Source organism: Myxine glutinosa, chromosome 5 (assembly GCF_964187855.1).
Source record: "Myxine glutinosa chromosome 5, kmMyxGlut1.1, whole genome shotgun sequence".
Classification (NCBI taxonomy): Eukaryota; Metazoa; Chordata; class Myxini; order Myxiniformes; family Myxinidae; genus Myxine; species Myxine glutinosa.
Window position 1 is genome coordinate 38,694,015 of NC_136265.1, and position 20,905 is coordinate 38,714,919.

Here is a 20,905-nt window from a genome sequence, read left to right on the forward strand (position 1 = left end):
GCAGCAAGAGCAGTATCTGTAGCAGTAGTTGTTGCAGGAGTTGTGGCAGTAGTAATAGCAACAGCAATTGCAGTATATGTAGCAGGAGTACCAGTAGTTGTAGCAGTAGTAATAGCAGCAGCAATTGCAGTATATGTAGCAGGAGTACCAGTAGTTGTAGCAGTAGTAATAGCAGCAGCAATTGCAGTATATGTAGTAGTAGTAGCAGCAGCAATAGCAGGATTAGCAGTAGTTGTAGCAGTGGTAATAGCAGTATCTGTAGTAGTAGTAGTAGTAGTTGTAGCTGGAGTAGCAAGATTAACAGTAGTTGTAGCTGGAGTAGCAGTAGTTGTAGCTGGAGTAGCAGTGGTAATAGCAGTATCTGTAGTAGTAGTAGTAGTAGTTATTGCAGGAGTACCGGTAGCAGTAGTTGTAGCTGGAGTAGCAGGATTAGCAGTAGCCTATCTGTTGTAGTAACAGTCGTTGTCGCTGGAGTAGTAGTTGTAGGAGTAGTTGTAGTCGTAGAAGAGGCAGTTGTAGCAGCAATAGCAGTATCTGTAGTAGTAGCAGGAGTAGTATCCATAGCAGCAGGTGTAGTCGTAATCATCATTCCATGCCTCCACTGTTCTCTAAAAAATGCATTATAACCTGAAAGGCGAGAAACACGATCTCCTGCAGCTCGGTTCGTTCGTGTAAATCGTCGCTTGTCGTTCGACTTCGTAGCTGTTTTTCATCATCTCGGTTTGAGCGTTAAAATAATTACCCAAAATGGACGGACGTCACTGTGACGTCATGCCCTTTCTGGACAACAACGACCACAACATAAGCGGATGGTAGTGAATGGCTCCAGGTGAATCATGTATCATATGTACTCCTTCATGTGTAAACCTTAATGCTGGTTACAGTCCCAACTGAACCCTTGGGTCGGACTGCAAATTGAATGTTCGAGTTGGCTAATCGACTGCATTTAAAGAGTATCTGTATATGAACATAACTGCCAAGTTTCATGCTTGTATCGCAATGTGAACGTTTGTTTGTGTTAGCCGTCTAGCTATTCCCTCTGGGTGCGATTGCAAAGCGTTTGATCAATACGCCACTTTTAAAATGACGTATGAATGCTAAATGAGGCCATTTGCGCATGCGCGCCGAACAGTCTGGGGCGGATTACGTCATTTCGAAAGTCACGCATTTACCATGTCTCGGTTGTTATTTATTTATTTATTTCACCCTTTTATTTATTTATTTAGTTTATATGATTTTCCAGCTGCGATGGCTCTTTGGATGATTAACCAAATGGATCATTAGCTAAATGATCCGATCGATTTCCCAGATTAGAAGAACAATTTCCTCTCCATTTTGGGCTGGCAGGTGCTAAAGGTGTGTGCACTCGTCTATATGAGCTGTCTGCTCTGGATTCGAATCCCGACCCAGCTATAAACTCTCATCCTGGTGTTTCATAGGCACGGCCGCACGGGGATTCATCAACGTTTGTGACGTCCCTCCGAAAGGATGTCCACAAGCGGGATGAACCATCTGCTGGCATTAGTTGGTGGACGTTGAAGATCCCACTGACTATGTCTTTCCTTCTCAACCTGAAGCCAATATTCCAGGAAAAATCACAAAACAGTCGGAAAATGCTCATGAACGAAAATATCCACGGATAAAAGTCGGCCGGTGCAGCCTCGGTCTGCTCGCTGCGGGTCATGTACCCAGAACAATGGAGCTTACAATCGAACTGGTTGCTAGGCAACGTTATCACTAGCTTCTTCCACCTCTTGTTTTATAATATTTATTTTCACAGTGACGGGGAAAAGCCAGCCATGGTGGGGGAAAAATAACGACAGAAGTTGACAGTCAGGTAGTTCAATCTATCCTGTAGTGCTCACCTTCACCAAAGGTGGCGCTCTTCAAACCAACTGCAACAATGCGGAAGTATACCCCCATCATTTTCCCTGGGGGTTTCCTGGTGGCCGAAGGAGCCACCAACACCGCTAAAACCTGGCCGGTACAACCTTTTACCTCTGTGACAAATTTGGTCCAAATCCATCTCGAGGTATAGGAGTATGTAGGTAACACACAGATAGACCCACCCATCGACACATATAGTTATAGATTTATGCATGTAGATTGCACCCGAGTAGTTGCCCGCAGAGTGCAAGCATGCCCCAGTAGTGTACACTGTACATGTATGCCCCGGTAGCGAACACTGTACGCGTATGCCCCGGTAGCGAACACTGTACGCGTATGCCCCGGTAGCGTACACTGTACGCGTATGCCCCGGCAGCGTACACTGTCCGCGTATGCCCCGGGAGCGTACACTGTCCGCGTATGCCCCGGCAGCGTACACTGTCCGCGTATGCCCCGGCAGCGTACACTGTCCGCGTATGCCCCGGCAGCGTACACTGTCCGCGTATGCCCCGGCAGCGTACACTGCACGCGTATGCCCCGGCAGCGTACACTGCACGCGTATGCCCCGGCAGCGTACACTGCACGCGTATGCCCCGGCAGCGTACACTGCACGCGCATGCCCCGGCAGCGTACACTGCACGCGCATGCCCCGGCAGCGTACACTGCACGCGCATGCCCCGGCAGCGTACACTGCACGCGCATGCCCCGGCAGCGTACACTGCACGCGCATGCCCCGGCAGCGTACACTGTACGCGCATGCCCCGGCAGCGTACACTGTACGCGCATGCCCCGGCAGCGTACACTGTACACGTATGCCCCGGCAGCGTACACTGTACACGTATGCCCCAGTAGCATACACTGTACACGTATGCCCCAGTAGCATACACTGTACATGTATGCCCCAGTAGCGTACACTGTATATGTAAAATACCCATTGGACACAACTACGTTTGTAGACCCACGGTTTACTTATTCGTATGCAGCGAGTGGCTGCTTGGTTGCATCATTTTCTGGGGTCGCTGCTGTGCCGCTGATGCAGTGGCCCCTTATCAGGTAGCTGCTCCTCATTTTGCCGATCTCGAAAGGATGAGTCGACCCACCTGGTGTTAATTCAACGGCCCCACAGGGCCTTCAACTCAAGACCCTAGGATCTTAAGCCAGCCACTTTAACCGTTAAGTCAACACCTGGCTTGGACCCACGGCGAAGTTCTCCGATTAAAGGGTCGAAACCTCCGTCATGGACAGGGGACAGACGAACCAGATGGCCATTCGCCATTGAATCAGATCCACAACTAATGAGTTTAATGGCTTCCTGTGATTCTCTCTTTCTGTCTCATCTCTCAAATTTATTCATTCACAATTTATTCATTTACAATTTATTCATTCACAATTTATTTATTGACAATTTATTCATTCACAATTGATTAATTTACAATTTATTCATTCACAATTTATTAATTCACAAGTTATTAATTTACAATTTATTCATTCACAATTAATTTACAATTTATTCATTCACAATTAATTTACAATTGATTCATTCACAATTGATTCATTCACAATTGATTCATTCACAATTTATTCATTTACAATTATTCATTCACAATTCATAAATTCGCCATTCATTCATTCACACTCACCATTGATTTACCATTCATTCAAGCACCCTGCCCAGGGCAAATGAAGCACTGGTGAGACAACATCGGGCAAACGTTGCTTCATCATTCCCGGATGAAGACCACTGCGTGGTCGAAACGTCGGACCTGAGCGGTGATGCTTGAAAGGAATATTAGATTTTAAATAAATATTCCACCCGACGGACACTCCCGGCACGAATCGATATTCTTGGGTAATCTAATCGAGAAGCAAATCAAAGCTCATTCATCAAATGACAGCAGCTGACGATGGTGCCACTGGTTGCGTCGACGCTGTCGCCATTATCGGCATGGCCTTGCATTCTATTGGACGAGACGGCATAGTTGGCAGGAGCACGACAGATTTGATTGGTTGACAACTTAGAGGCGGGGAGGAAATTTCTGTTTGAAGCCACACCCCCTCAGTTTACATGTGGCTCCTCCTTCCGGTTTACTTCACTTTGCCCGGTGTCATATTCTGTGTCGGCGGTCGCCTCGAGTACCTAGTACCTACCTACCTAGTACCTGTTCTTACCGTCGGTCTCCACTCATCATGAGTGATGTATACGAAGCGAGTGCGGAAGCTCGCTCCTCCGCCTTCCTTCGCAGCCTCCCCGAGTACCAGGCTCTCTACGAGCGCTCCCTCGAGGATCCCCAAGGTACGAGGAGCGCTCACCTTTCTCATCACCAATCAATAATCATCACATTTCATCACCGATCATCAACTTTCATCACCTTTCAACACTTTTCATCATCGATCATTACCGATCATCATCGATCATTAGACATTACCGATCATCATCGATCATTACCGATCATCATCGATAATTACCAATCATCATCGATCATTACCGATCATCACTGATCATCATCGATAATTACCGATCATCATCGATAATTACCGATCATCATCGGTAATTATCAATCATCACCGATCATCATCGATAATTACCGATCATCATCGATAATTACCGATCATCATCGATAATTACCGATCACCACCGATCATCATCAATAATTACCGATCACCACCGATCATCATCAATAATTACCGATCACCACCGATCATCATCAATAATTACCGATCACCACCGATCATCATCAAAAATTACCGATCACCACCGATCATCATCGATCATTACCGATCATCATCGATCATCATCGATCACCACCGATCATCACCGATCATCATCATCGATCATTACCGATCACCACCGATCATCATCATCGATCATCATCGATCATTACCGATCATCGATCATCAGCGATCATAATTTATGACGTTTATTAAACCTGTGGAAGGGAAGGGGAAACGTCCTCACATTTGCTTCTGGTGGACGTCATTGATCCCACAGTGCCTTTCGAAAAGGGTAGGCAGCTGTGTGCCGGTGCCCTTTTGGAAGGTAACCGCAAACTTCTTGTCGTGCGAATGCTCTCGCAGCACCGACGGGTAATATCGGCACATCATCATGATCATCGCCTGTGATTCACAAGGCCGTTTGGCCCATCGTTCCCCTGCCACATTTTCATTCGGGTGTCGTGGGCCGCTTACCTGAGCCCCTTGTGTGATGCAACCATCTTACCGAATCAGCAAATATCGATCAAATATGCACACACTGACCACATAGATCGGGACACTTTATTTCAGCGGCTCCGCGAGTCCACGAATGGAGAGCGTCTTCGGTGCTATTTACATATTACGTACGCAAAAATGATACAATTCATTCACACCCATCCCTCTCTTTGCATGTTTTACCTCCTCCATTCCCCCTCCACTTAATTTTATTCTCTCTACCTTCCCCTCTTTCTTTTGTCAATTCGCAACTGCTTGCATCCCGAATATTTTGATTCCCCGTAACATGGCACACTAACTTTATTAGCCCGTCCTCCGCGTAGCGAGAGATGGGGTTTTGCAATCACGTCTGTCTGTCTGTCTGTCTGTGTCTGTCCGGGCCATAAAATTTTTTTATCATTCGAGCTTTGTCATCATATTTTCGATATAACTTTATTATGAGAATATGGAGAAGACAAGTTAATAATTGTGTCAAAAGGTCAAAGGTCGGCGTCACCTAAAATCATCAATTTTCATCCAATTCACCTGAAATTCTAATTTACCATTTGAGATTTGTCATCAAATTTTCGACAAAGCTTTATTATGAGAATATGGAGAAGACAAATGAATAACTTGGTCAAAAGGTCAAAGGTCAGCATCACATGAAATCGTCAATTTTCATCCGATTGACCTGAAATTGTAAGAATTTGCATATTGGGTCACTGAATATTTGGTTCACCAATCAAAAGATCGACGCCGATTGTTTATTTTAGATCGAAAGGTCAAGGTTGAAAGGTCAAAGTCAATAAAATCTAGAAATTTTCGTCTGATTGATTTGAAATTTGGGCAGGGTTGACTTGAAATATTAGGTCACTGAAGCCTATACCTTTTGAGGTCAAAAAGTCAAGGTCGCCTAAAATCGCTATAAAAAATTGTATTTTTTTTGCCGTCTTCGTCATGTTTGGTATACCGAAGAAGAAGTCTGAGTACAAAGCGGACGCAGACGGGCTTTGCATTTCCAGATGTTTTCTAGTATTACTGTCACCATGTTAAGTGGATATCTCAAGAAGAAGAAGAAGAACATCTTTATGTCAATTCGTTTTGTCGTTGTGTCTCTGCATTGAGAATTGTAACCTTTTATTGTACTAATCCAAATGTAATATTTGTCTTGTCTAACGTTGTCTTACGTTGATAACTCTATTATTGTTGTACATCTTGTGTAATCATTTGCTTTTTTTGTCACTGCAGAATTATGGGGTGAGTTGGCAAAGCAGTTCCACTGGCAAACTCCTTCAACCGGTCCCTTTATGACGTCCAACCTGAACCCTGCCCGTGGTCGGGTCTCGGTTACCTGCATGGCCGGAGCTACCACAAATGTTTGCTATAACCTGCTTGATCACAATATTAAGGAGAACAGGCTGGGAGACAAGGTTGCTATTTACTGGTGGGTGGATGTCGATGATGTCTGATGGTCTGTTGCGAGCAACACGATGGGGATGTTGTGCCCTATTTGATTTTGGGACGGGACAGCTGACTTCATAATGTCGTAGGAAATGGAAACAAACATTAACCCTTTCTGTGTGAGTATGAACACCTCATGCTCACCCACCACTCAAATTGGATTGTAAGCTCGGCTGTCCCATGCGTTTCCATGTTAATCCTGAGATGATCTGAGATTCCTGAGATCCCGAGATCTCTGTCCCGAGATACCGAGTTTCAATGTTAATTTAGCCAACCCGCATTGGCTGGAAATTCGAGCTGGCCCTGATGATTTCTTTGAGCCCTTTTCCCAAAACGAGATGGGTGCAATCTCTATATCAAAGGTCAGCGTCACAAAGGTCAGTCCTTCTGTCTATACTCACTCTCGTTGAGGAAGACCAAGAAGAAGTATATATATAAGACAGTATAGGTGTGTATGTATATATTGTCGTGTGATTCCCTCCCAGTTAACACCAGGAGAGTCATGGATGGCCAATAGCAAGCTTTTAACTCCGAAAGCGATGATCAAATGCGGATTTTACTATATATATATGCGCAGGAGGAAGAAAGAGAAAAAGAAGAAGAAGAAGCTGAAGCTTACCTGTTGCGATCACCGGCAGTCCCAACCTGCAAAAAGTAACACAAACCTGCAAAATTAAAAATATACAAAAATAAACAGGTTTATTAAAACAGAATGCCGGGACAAAGAAAAGCGAAACAGTAAAACTAAGTTCCTAAATGGAGCGCTCCCTCACCAGACTTAGAACACAGATGAAGGGAAAGGATAACTGAAAATAATTGTGTGGTGTGTAACTTAGCTCCGATCACTGGTGAGGTCTCGTCAGGGTCGTCAAAATCGTCCGGGCCGCCGGCGACGTTGTGCGTGAAGCGCGCACATTGGCGTGAAACAGGCCTCGCTAGGCCTCGATGTAAGCCTCCCGCGCGAGGCGAATGGGCCGCGCGCAGGGCGCTCCTCCAGCTGTGCCTGGCTTTGTCCACCCGTCCTCTGCATGGAGAACCACAGTTCCCGGTGGCGTCCCCGAATACGGTCGGTCCGATCGCTTCCTGAAGCCCTTCGTCCATGCACAACCGTCTTCCCCCAGAGTCCGGAACCAAGAGAGAGAGTCGATGGCAGAGGAAGGCGTGAGGGGCAAGCGAGAGAGAAGACGAGAGAGAGAGCAGGGCAAGAGAGGAGGGCAAGAAGAAGGAAATGTTGGTTCTCGAGTTATTTTAACGTGGGGTCGTGACGTCATCAGCGCTTCTCCACCAATCAGCGTGCCGCTTCTTGCTTGCCTCTGACGTCATTGGTGGTCCTTACTGTTACATATTTATGTGAAGGTATGTGAATTACCAGTCAGGTCTTTGCTTATCCATGTGTAGTAGATTAAGGGTTGTTGTGGTTGGAGGGTCAGGAGCCCTTCTGAAAAAGTGTCCGGAAACGGAAGTGACCGGAAACGGAAGAGGAAAAGGCACGAGGAAGAAAAGCGACGAGTATTCTTCTTCCTCGCCCCGCTCCGACGAAAGGTGGGATCGACCTTGCGCCGCGTGGAAAAGCGGCGTTCCGAAGCCCGTCTGGCGAGAGGAGTTACCGGGACGTGTACCTACCCGGTGGAGACGTCAAGTTGACGTGGGGCCGTGCATCGACCCCGCGTCTGGCACCGTTCGCGGCACCGTCTAAAAAGACGCGTACGGGTCGCATGTTGGGGCCTAACACGCGTTGCAAGCGGCGTGGGGCTTTTGGGCTTGCTTTACCGTACCCGCTTCGCGTGGCCACGAGGGGCTGCAGCCGGGGTGCCTGATACGATACCTGCCCGGTGGAAACACGTCCACCCGGGGTTCGTTCAACCGCCCGAGTGCGGCGACGCCGACCATCATCTTGGTCAGGAGGGGCCCAGAGACATTGTGAGGGGCAGAGACCAAAAGGGGGTCGTGAGTACCAAAAGGGGACACACATATATAAGATGGCCATCTTAATCATATAGGGAATTGATTGTGGATTGGGAATTGTTGATGGTTGTTTGTTGTTGATTGCTCGGGGAATATATCCGTGATTGTATCCTTGAAATTGTATGATATCCTTACCCTGGAAATATATCATTGAACATCAGTTTCTCTTGGGTGGAATTCACAGGGATTGCGTTGCGAAAGCGCATATATAATACTACTTTCTGGCGAAGGTCCTCTCACGGTCCGGGGGTCACCGAGACCAGGTAGTCACCGAGGGGACCACGTAACAGAATTGGGGGCTCGTCCGGGATCTAAAAGTGTATTTGTATAAAATAATAAAATAATATTTTTTATTAATTAAAATTTATTAATTAAGTATTAATTGGTAAATTTTTGGGGAAATTGGGGTAAAGTCTTGGGTGAAGGTTAACAGGTGTTAACGATAGTCACCATGGCGTTTGTGGCACAGAACTTTGCGGTAACACCGAGTGAGGCACAGTTCCGAGCGTTACTAAAGTCGGACCTCTTGAAATTGGCCAAACATTTTAACTTGGAGGTCCGAACTAATTTGAGGAAGGCAGAGTTGCAGGCCACGGTGATACAATCTATGGTGGGATTAGGAACATGGGACGAGTTAGCCTGGGAGTGGCTACCCGAAGAACCAGAAGACGTTGAGCTCCGGAAACTGGAGTTGCAATTACGGAGCCAGGAACGGATCAAAGAAGAAGAAAGGAAAGCAGAAAAGGAAAGAGCAGAAGAAGAAAGGAAAGCAGAAAAGGAAAGAGCAGAAGAAGAAAGGAAAGCAGAAAAGGAAAGAGCAGAAGAAGAAAGGAAAGCAGAAAAGGAAAGATCAGAAGAGGAAAGGAAAGCAGAAGAGAGGAGAGAAGAGAAACAAGCAGAGGAAAGGAGAGTGGAACGAGAACTCCAGGAAAGGTTAAAAGAAGAAGAAAGGAAAGCAGAAGCGAGGAGAGAAGAGAAACAAGCAGAGGAAAGGAGAGTGGAACGAGAACTCCAGGAAAGGTTAGAAGGGAGAAAAGCAGAGGAGAGGAGAGCTGCAAGGGACCTCGAAGCAGAGGAGAGAAAAGCGGAAAGGGAATTAAAGGAACGTGACATGGAGCTTCAGCAAGAAATCAAATTCAAGGAGCTGGAGTTAATGAGAGAACGGGGAGAGGCACCACCCTTGCTGACGGGGTCGACACCTAACCAGAAAACCTGGATGTGGGCAGACATGTGAGGCTGGTTCCACCGTTCAGTGAAAAGGAAGTCGCGAAAATTTTTCCACACTTTGAGAAAGTGGCTCGACAATTAAACTGGCCGGAGGAGGCCTGGACCATACTCGTGCAAAGTGTGCTGGTGGGGAAAGCTCAGGAAATTTATTCGGCGCTACCAATGGACCAATGTGCAGATTATGAGGTACTGAAGAAGCACATCCTCAAAGCCTATGAGTTGGTTCCGGAAGCTTACAGGCAAAAATTCAGGAATGCCAGGAAGAGGGAGAGTGAGACCCATGTGGAGTTTGCCAGAGTGAAAGAAAACATGTTTGATCGGTGGTGTGAGTCAAAAGGAGTCGGGAAAGACTTCGAAACATTGCGTGACTTGATCCTGGTGGAGGAATTTCAGCAGTGTGTCCACGAGGACATCAAAGTGTACCTGCAGGAAAAGAAAGTACCAAAGTTGTGGGACGCAGCCACCATGGCAGATGATTATGCCTTAACCCACCGAATAGGGGTCCACGAACCTAACTCCTCGCCTAGATCTCCGCAGGGGAGGTGGGGAACAGCAGGTGCGGAGAACGACCATACATGGCGGCGGCCTCGAGAGGATTATGGGGACAACGCGGATACCCCACCTGTTCGAAATCAGAGGGATGCGGGCCCAAGACAAACTTATAGTTCGGGGGGCCCGAGGCAGACCACGAGTTTTTCCTCCGGGCCTACTTGCGCTTTTTGCAAGAAACCGGGACACTTGATGTCCAGTTGTTACCGCATGAAAAGGGAAGACCCAGAGCGGAGTCCGACTATTACGACTCCAAATGCAATGGCCATTGTGAGAAATCGCCATCAAAAGGGTTACCAACCATTTATTTCAGAGGGGTTTGTGTCACGGGATGGAGCCTCGACTAACCGGAGACCGGTTAGGATATTGAGGGACACAGGGGCACATCAATCTTTAATGCTTGAAGGCATTTTGCCATGGTCCGAGGAGACGGCAACGGGGGATAGTGTTCGTTTACAGGGGATCGGGGGCGGTGTTAGTGCTCCACTTCATGTCGTCCATTTGGAGTCCGATTTGGTGTCAGGACCGGTCACCGTCGGTTTACAAGCCACGCTTCCTGTAGAGGGTGTCTCTGTGGTTATCGGGAATGATTTGGCCGGGGGTCAAGTTTATGGTAACCTGAGGGTTGGTAAAGAGCCCAGCAGGGAAAATAACACCACACCAGCTCGGGATGGCGACAAAAGTGCCAAGTTATTTGTAGGGGGACTGAACTTCAAAACAGAGGAAGAAGTTCTGACCTCTGTCTTCAACAGATATGGGCCGCTGGTGGAAGTGCGGTTGGTAAGAGGCAGGGAAACGCAACAGTCAAGAGGGTTCGGCTTTGTCACGTTTGCCAGCACAAAAGACGCCAGAGAGGCAGAGAAGAATTGGAATGGCAAGGATTTGGAGGGTCGGACCATAACAGTAGGGAAGGCATTTCGTAGGCGTCGAGAGGTCTACAGGAGAGGACAACTGGGCGGTAGTTTTGGTGGTGGCCGCAATCAATATTATTATGGAGGCTCCCTGAGTTACGGCAGCTCCCGAAGGAAGGATTGTCAAAGTAGTGGCCGAGAAGGAGACCGCTATTCATGGGACTACAGGGACAAGTGGTCCCACCATAATTATTAGGGAAGTTCTGAGAAGTTGAAGCACTGAATGCGGCGGAGCCGCCGAGCCAAGATTCCTACACGGGTTAACCGTGAACGCCGTTCCTAAAGGCGTCCATGTAGTGAACTTTCATGCACGGACTAACCGTGAACTCCACGTTCCTCAAGGCGCCCATGTAGAGAACTTTCCTGCATGGACTAACCGTGAACTCCACGTTCCTAAAGGCATCCATGTAGTGAATACTCGGCTTGGCCTCCCGGAAAAAGTGCTATCGAGTTGCTTAACTTTGGATCTTTGATCAACCCCTTAACCTTCATTCACAAGAAACTGACGGTCAAAGTCAGAGGGTCATGAGATGGAGTTTGGCTTGGCAGGAGTCCAACGGGAAATTGAACATGTAAAGGGCAGGGACAGTGTCGTTGCTGGTGCTTAGTCCAGAGTGAGTACTCTGGGGGGGGGGGGGGTTGTGGTGAAATTTTGGTTGCTTTATTTTTAAGTGATAACTGTGCCCGGGGGGAACTGATAATGTGGGGGGGGTTGAGTTATCTGGTTGGTTTCTCCAAATTGGCCGGCAAAGAAAGTTTTCGCTGGGTTCAAACTTTCTTTCTTGAAGGGGGGGAGTGTTACATATTTATGTGAAGGTATGTGAATTACCAGTCAGGTCTTTGCTTATCCATGTGTAGTAGATTAAGGGTTGTTGTGGTTGGAGGGTCAGAAGCCCTTCTGAAAAAGTGTCCGGAAACGGAAGTGACCGGAAACGGAAGAGGAAAAGACACGAGGAAGAAAAGCGACGAGTATTCTTCTTCCTCGCCCCGCTCCGACGAAAGGTGGGATCGACCTTGCGCCGCGTGGAAAAGCGGCGTTCCGAAGCCCGTCTGGCGAGAGGAGTTACCGGGACGTGTACCTACCCGGTGGAGACGTCAAGTTGACGTGGGGCCGTGCATCGACCCCGCGTCTGGCACCGTTCGCGGCACCGTCTAAAAAGACGCGTACGGGTCGCACGTTGGGGCCTAACACGCGTTGCAAGCGGCGTGGGGCTTTTGGGCTTGCTTTACCGTACCCGCTTCGCGTGGCCACGAGGGGCTGCAGCCGGGGTGCCTGATACGATACCTGCCCAGTGGAAACACGTCCACCCGGGGTTCGTTCAACCGCCCGAGTGCGGCGACGCCGACCATCATCTTGGTCAGGAGGGGCCCAGAGACATTGTGAGGGGCAGAGACCAAAAGGGGGTCGTGAGTACCAAAAGGGGACACACATATATAAGATGGCCATCTTAATCATATAGGGAATTGATTGTGGATTGGGAATTGTTGATGGTTGTTTGTTGTTGATTGCTCGGGGAATATATCCGTGATTGTATCCTTGAAATTGTATGATATCCTTACCCTGGAAATATATCATTGAACATCAGTTTCTCTTGGGTTGAATTCACAGGGATTGCGTTGCGAAAGCGCATATATAATACTACTTTCTGGCGAAGGTCCTCTCACGGTCCGGGGGTCACCGAGACCAGGTAGTCACCGAGGGGACCACGTAACACTTACCAATTGGTGCTCTGCTTACTCCTCGGCCCTCCCTCCACCAATCAGCAGGTAGCTTCTTGCTCCGCCCTGGCCAATCACTTCTTGCTCCACCCTGGCCAACCTGGCCAATCACGAGGCCTTCCCGTTGGCCAACTCCCGCCCAATCACTGTCCCTCTGGGCATGGCTCTCGGCGTGCCTGAGCTATGTGTGCCTGCCACGTCTGGGTTGTTGGCCCAAGTGCGTCATCTGGGTTCCGGTTAGTTTTCATTGTTATGTTTAATGGACATTTCCTCATTAATGTCTATGGTGCGGTGCCAAAAGAGACAAAGGATAAATCACATAGGGTAAGACATACAAGGGTTAATTTATCCTTATGCCCGAAGCTAGTTAACATGCCCCGCCCCCTCGTGATGGGGACAGATATACAGTATACACTTATCCGACATTTGGCTAAACAGAACTTATTACATGGTGATGGTTCTTACCCGACATCCGGAGCATGATACCTACACATATCTACCTGACTCGACATATCACTACCCCACAAACATAACAATATTGTTACGCAACTGTGATTAACACCACAGTTACGGATGGCCGATTTGCGAGACTTTAACTCCCGAGGCGAAAACTCAATGGCGGATTCAAACTCAACACAAACGCGCGGAATGGCGGGACACAGCGAAGGCTCCGCAACCTTACCTATTAAAATCAAACACCCAGGAAACTGCGTTCAAATATATACAGAAAATAATACAAGGATTTATTATTGAAAAGTAAAGACAGTGAAAAAGCCCGCGCCGGTAAATCTAATGACTCTAAATCGGGACGTCCCCACACGACTGACAGCAAACACGATACGAGGGAGATTATGAATACGAAAATAACACGTCACGTCGTTCAAAATGTACGCGGATGCGGCTTATCTGTCTTTCGTCGTCTTGGTGGCGGCCGTCCAACACCGCTCCTTTCGGCCCGATCGCACACCACGAGGTCCCTCGCTCCGAGTCCCACAAGGCCGAGCACCACGCACCAAAAAGCACCATGCGTCGACGACCTCCAACGCGGGCACAAACTCCACTTGACCAGGGACAGGAAGGACTCCTTTGAACTCCACTTGACCAGACTCTCTGCGGGAGTGCTGGCAGCCAAGTGCCCACTGTTCAGTGCCAACTGTTCAACGAACTGCGACGAACGAACCTCGACTTGCAACGAACTGCTGCGAACTGCCGTGTGCTCTATGTGCTCGGTGTGCTCGGTGTGCGAACGAACTCTCCACCAACTGCCGCTTTTGATCGCTCATCGACGTGTGTCCCCGTGTGTGTGTCCTGAAATGGCGTCCGACCGTCGCATATATTGGTGGCCGATGACGTCACATTGGCGCACTCCTCAGCCAATCATAGCCTCCCAACTTGCCGGCTCGCCCAGGTCACGCCCTCTGCGGCATGCTACTCCTGACATCTCCCGTCCGCGACCCCGCGGTCCTTGTGTAACACGTGCCAGGCGAGGTTTGTAGGCCTTGGAGGTGCGAACGGCGGCGGCCAACCGTGGCGGTGTTTTTGGCCTGGTTTCCTGTCCATTTATTACGAAGTCAATGTCAGGGAAAGGGAATTATTTAATGTTGCGCTAAGGACCTAACTAATGTTTATGTGGTTTGCAGTGCCATAATGGACAAAGGTTTGACTACCAGGTGAGACTCACAGGGGCGTTACCTTTAATCCCTCACTATTTAACACTCGGACCTCCAGGTAGATCCACAATCATACATCTTACCCCGACAAACGCCTAAACATCAATAACTTATTACATGTAGAGTCCCTGTCACGACAGCCGAATACCTACCTATTCAGATCTACCTAGCTCTAGATGTTACTCTACCAAATTCATAACACAGCCCCCCCCCTGGAACCGTAGCTCCTGCAAGGTTCACCGCAGGCGCTACCATTCCAGCCTTAACACTTACTGTCACACACTTAATTAACCTATGAAATAAATCAGGAAGGGCTGTGGGAAGTGAGTCGGACTACCTACCTACACTTCCTTAACATGCTGAACCCCTTAACCATCATGCAAGTATGTACATTTTCTTCGTTGTTCCTGTGGAGGGAGGAAACAACCAACACACAACACTAACTTAACCACAAAACTTAACCATCTTTCCAAAACTCAAAACTCTAACCTTTGTACATACCCCGGTCTACAGACCGCGTCCCCCGGTGGATGCCACAAGACACAACCTTACCTGCGGGGCCATCCCCAATGCATCCCCCTAAATTTCCACGGGCCCTGTCCAGATGTTACAGGTGAGTGACACGGCTCGGTGGATTTCGCCCACATTCATGCTACACAGACCCCTTAACCACTCATTCTCATTCCATAGGTCATCAAGGCATTTCAAAAATCAATAAGGGTCTTCTCAATACACCCCCCTGCAGGACCATGGCATTGATGTCATTCGCGTATGTGTGCATTCCTCAACTAGGCAGCGGGGAGGTACCGCACAAAAAGATGGTGGGGGCGCATCAGGCTGTGGTGCCCGCAGTCCCAAAAACAAGTCAACCGACTTACAAGTTCATTGCCCCCCCCCCCTTTACCTCTTGGCCCGTGACAGCCCAACAGCCCCTTTCCGCCGTTACCTCGCCGGTGAGGGTCTCCACACACACCAGGCTCCTTTGCCTCCTGCTTTCGCGCAGCAACACGGGTCACCGGGGGACTTCCTCACCCCGCGGCGCCCAACCAGACCCTCCACCGACGAGCTCCAATTTCCAGTTACCACCGGCTGCCAGGGGTAATTGCCGCAGAGGGGGGCCCGCAGGCATCGCTCCTCAGAGCTTGCTCTGTACCTGCGGACACACACACCTTCCCCACCCACAAGACCCCAAAACACACTTCCTCCCCCCGCTGCCATTCAATTCTCCACACAACTCAGCACAATTCAGTACAATTCCATAGATGGTGTAAAAGGTGTTACAAGGCTTGCCATGGCCTGCCACATGTGAAATCCCCCAGTTCACATTTAAACCATCACACATTTCCAAAAGCACATTTCCAAAAGCACAAGTATCGCCCCTCATTATCTCCAATAATCATCACTCACTCTCCAGGTTCCACTCTCACGACCACATCAAAACACCTAACCACAATACAAAAACATACGCCACCCACAAGACACTGTGGCTCCCATTCCATCCCCTCACCGGCCATGTCATCACTCTCACCCGCCTCCCAACTCCAATTTACATGTCCCCAATTTCCAAAGCAAGTCCTGAAGCCTGGGACAGTACTCCTCAAAACACTCACCTCATGTGCAGGTAGTTGCAGGTTGGTCGGGTCCAAGAGCGTCATCCACCCTTCACAATCCCAAAATTTCACATTGGGCCTACCAAATACTTCCAAATTTCTCTTTTGTCCCCACTACACTGGCAGGTATGTGGATCCGCATCCAACGGTGATCATCGCTACACAACTACCTACAGCCACGTCAGCTCTGCATCTCTACCGTGCAAGGGTCACCGGGACAAGGTGAGCAGTCAAAACGCCAACATGGCCCATGAGTGTCCATAAGGGTGCGACCCACCATCCATCCTTCGGCCCCCCTGCGAGGAACACAGCTGCAGCAGCCCCAGCTGGCCAATGTGGTGAGCACTTGCTGCCACAACACACACTACCGCACACACAACCTCGGCCCTGGGGGGCACGGTCGCAGTGCGTGGCATCCCTACAGCCACGTCCCCTGCACCTCCCCATCATCCCCCAGTCCGACTACAGAACTGCAGCCCCCCAGTGCTCACCCACACTTGACCACACCAAGGTCCAGTCAACAGCCATGCTCCACCAGGAGACTCACCCAGAAGACATGGTCCACACACCTCGGACATGCACAGCACCACGTTGACCCTCAGGCTACACAACTGCATCCCCAGGATCCCGCGTCCCAAATATCAGCACAGTTGCCCCCGCAACCAGTTGAAAGCTGTGTCTTACTACCCTATTAATTTCATCACAGCCTCCAACACTTTGGTCTACACACCTGGATCAATAATGGCGTCACTGTACAGTGTCCACCATGGCATTTCAAAATCCACCCTTAAATTTCCATCTAACCCACAGATTACCCATGCCAACCATTTGTCACATTTTACTAACCTCACCAAAGAAAGATGCTTTGCCATACACATGCCAGCCGAGCATGGCCCATATGCTCGGCTCGTTCTAGTTTCCTGCACACTCTATTGCTATTGGCCCAGGCCGAGGTGGTGGTCCTCTGTCTGGCGCCTGTGGACCTACTGGGGGCCCCCTCCTTTCTGGACTGCGAAGCCTCTCAGGAGGTGGGGGCCCATATGGTTGCCGACAATTCCTCTGACTGTGCCCTCTTCTCCCACATCTAAAACAAGTCCCCAAGAACGGACCCCTCTGGTAGCCAGGCGGAGCCCCCCTTTCTTCCGGCCCAGCCCGATAAAAATCAGGCCGTCCCGATGGCCAACCTGGACCACCCTGTCGTGACTCGCTCCCTGCAAATTGTCCCCCCATCAAATTTGTCAGCTGGCGGCTGATTCCCCTTAACATTCGCCCGATGTCATCCTCTGGCTTTTCCTGATCCCGCACCTCGGCCTGCCGTACCGTCACAGGTGCCCTCTCCGATGCGCGGTTCGACCTTCTCAAAAAGGTCAGTCTCGCCGCGCATTCCGCTGCCCGGTGCACCGTGGGTGGGTCCTGTAACTCCACCAACGTCCGGACCTCAGGATCAGGGAGAGCCGCCATAAATTTTTCTATCGCCAGCTTGTCCCACGCCTGTGCTGGTAGGTCCCTGTATGCTATCCTCACAGATTGGTATATATCCTGGGCCAGCTCCTGCAACGTCTCATTAGGCTTTTGCCTGCGATGCAGCAGCTGTGCCCTGACCAGGTCGCACCTTGCGCCTGTCCCGTACCTGTTATTCAAGGCCTCACAAATGGCCTTGCTGGTCAATATTCCCTCTGGGACTACGTTTAACACGTCGGCGGCTGACCCCCGCAGTGTCGCCACCAGATTCCCCATGCGCTCCCGCTCTCCCCAACCATTGAGCTGAGACACGCACTCAAATTGTGTCAGGAAAGCCTCGAGGCTCCCTGATCCGTCAAAATGTACGAGGGGGATTGTTTTTCCAGAGACTCTATTCCCCGATTCCTCTCTGTCCAAATCCAGTCCGGGGCCAAAACACCCCCCCAACTGGGTATTCCGTTTCGGAGCCTCTGGTGTCCAAATGTGGCTCGTGGTGAGGGTCTCCTGGGTCACCTTAATCTGGTCCTGAAGATGTTTAACCGACTTACTCACCTCTTCCTTCAGGCTCTCTTGAACCCGACCAACCTCCTTCTTGATGGTATTGTCCCAGATCTCCAGTCGCTCCTGCATAAAATCACTCACCCTTTCATTATCCATTAGTGGCCCCCACAGGCCTTTCTCAATTAACCCTTGCTCCTGCTCTTTTATGCGGGTTTCCAACCCCCTCACCTCCTCGGCCAATTTGCCCCCCTGTCGGTTGAGCAGTCGCCATTCCTCACTCTGCTGTAGCATTCTGGCATCCACCCGGCCCCGATAGCCTTCCAGGTCCCCATTTGCTTTATCAATTCGAGCATTTGTGGCACCAATCTGACCCTCCAACTTTTCCCCCATTTGGACAGCCTGCGTCACGCCCTCCTCTATTTTTGACATTAATTCTTCCCGTTTCAATTCAATTTCCACCCCTATGGCTTTTTCCATCTCCCCCATTTGAGTTTCTACTTTACCCTCAAATTTCCCCAGTCTGTCCGTAATTTGGTTTTGCACTCTCCCTTCTATGCCATCAATTCGTTCCCCCAGCTGCTGTGCCATTTCCCCAATTTTTCCTTCCAATTGTTCATTCCTTTCCTTTATTTCATTCCCTTGTTCATTCATTTGTTCATTCATCACCTCCATTTTTCCCTCCAATCCATCGATTTTGCTGTCCATCCCTTCGATTTGTTCTTTCAATCCCTCCTTTAATCCTTCAATTTTATCACTCTGGGCATTCAGTTCCCCTTTTAACCCATCAATTTTATTTCCCATTCCTTCAATGTGTCCCTCCAATCGATCACTCATTCCCTTCATTCCTTCCCTCCATTCCTTCCCCTGCGACTCCATTTTATTTTCCAACCCGTCAATTTTATCATTTAATTCCCGACTGGCTCGCTCACTCTGTGCGTTCATGTCTCCCCGAATTTCTGCAAGGTTTCGCTCACCCTCGGCCCTCTGAGCATTTATTAAATTTACTATGGTCTGGAGATCTATCGGGGCCGTCCCACTTGTTCCCGACTCCCCGGTAGGGGAGGGGCATAAGTTGGTGCTCGGGACGAGGGAGGTTCCAAGGCTCACCTCTGCATCAAATTCCCCTATTTCCGGCTCACTCCCGACGCTGACGGAGGCCTCGCTGCGTACTTCCATTTCGTCGACCTCCGACATCCGCTTTTCGGAAGGTCGTTCCCCGCGCGCGTATTTATTTCAATTCCAAAAACACAATTTAAATTTGACGAAGACGCGATATCGCGCTCCGTTTGCCCGATTGGTTATTAAATTTCTCCGCCTCTACTATAAAAATTTTGCGTTCGAACGTCGGGCGCAATGTACGCCCGACCGTGTCGATGTCTCCCCGCGGACAAAAAAATTTGTCCGACCGTGTCGATGTCTCGCCGCGGACAAAAAATTTGTCCGACGGGTTCAAATCCCACTCCTGACACCACTTGTTACGCAACTGTGATTAACACCACAGTTACGGATGGCCGATTTGCGAGACTTTAACTCCCGAGGCGAAAACTCAATGGCGGATTCAAACTCAACACAAACGCGCGGAATGGCGGGACACAGCGAAGGCTCCGCAACCTTACCTATTGAAATCAAACACCCAGGAAACTGCGTTCAAATATATACAGAAAATAATACAAGGATTTATTATTGAAAAGTAAAGACAGTGAAAAAGCCCGCGCCGGTAAATCTAATAACTCTAAATCGGGACGTCCCCACACGACTGACAGCAAACACGATACGAGGGAGATTATGAATACGAAAATAACACGTCACGTCGTTCAAAATGTACGCGGATGCGGCTTATCTGTCTTTCGTCGTCTTGGTGGCGGCCGTCCAACACCGCTCCTTTCGGCCCGATCGCACACCACGAGGTCCCTCGCTCCGAGTCCCACAAGGCCGAGCACCACGCACCAAAAAGCACCATGCGTCGACGACCTCCAACGCGGGCACAAACTCCACTTGACCAGGGACAGGAAGGACTCCTTTGAACTCCACTTGACCAGACTCTCTGCGGGAGTGCTGGCAGCCAAGTGCCCACTGTTCAGTGCCAACTGTTCAACGAACTGCGACGAACGAACCTCGACTTGCAACGAACTGCTGCGAACTGCCGTGTGCTCTATGTGCTCGGTGTGCTCGGTGTGCGAACGAACTCTCCACCAACTGCCGCTTTTGATCGCTCATCGACGTGTGTCCCCGTGTGTGTGTCCTGAAATGGCGTCCGACCGTCGCATATATTGGTGGCCGATGACGTCACATTGGCGCACTCCTCAGCCAATCATAGCCTCCCAACCTGCCGGCTCGCCCAGGTCACGCCCTCTGCGGCATGCTACTCCTGACATCTCCCGTCCGCGACCCCGCGGTCCTTGTGTAACACGTGCCAGGCGAGGTTTGTAGGCCTTGGAGGTGCGAACGGCGGCGGCCAACCGTGGCGGTGTTTTTGGCCTGGTTTCCTGTCCATTTATTACGAAGTCAATGTCAGGGAAAGGGAATTATTTAATGTTGCGCTAAGGACCTAACTAATGTTTATGTGGTTTGCAGTGCCATAATGGACAAAGGTTTGACTACCAGGTGAGACTCACAGGGGCGTTACCTTTAATCCCTCACTATTTAACACTCGGACCTCCAGGTAGATCCACAATCATACATCTTACCCCGACAAACGCCTAAACATCAATAACTTATTACATGTAGAGTCCCTGTCACGACAGCCGAATACCTACCT

At 49.5% G+C, this 20,905-nt stretch overlaps 1 protein-coding gene across 2 annotated transcripts in view; it reads left to right on the forward strand.

Annotated features, from left to right (window-relative positions):
• The first annotated feature begins 3,951 nt into the window (after positions 1-3,951).
• Positions 3,952-20,905, forward strand: part of ACSS2 (acyl-CoA synthetase short chain family member 2) — a 58,972-nt gene continuing 42,018 nt past the window's right edge. Inside the window, exons 1-2 of one of the 2 annotated variants that reach the window (XM_068117292.2) lie at positions 3,952-4,180; positions 6,322-6,517. In XM_068117292.2, the coding sequence (XP_067973393.1) occupies positions 4,075-4,180; positions 6,322-6,517 (302 nt within the window). In that variant the 5' untranslated portion in view covers positions 3,952-4,074. The remainder of the gene's footprint in view (positions 4,181-6,321; positions 6,518-20,905) is intronic. The other variant, XM_078777908.1, reaches the window with a different exon arrangement.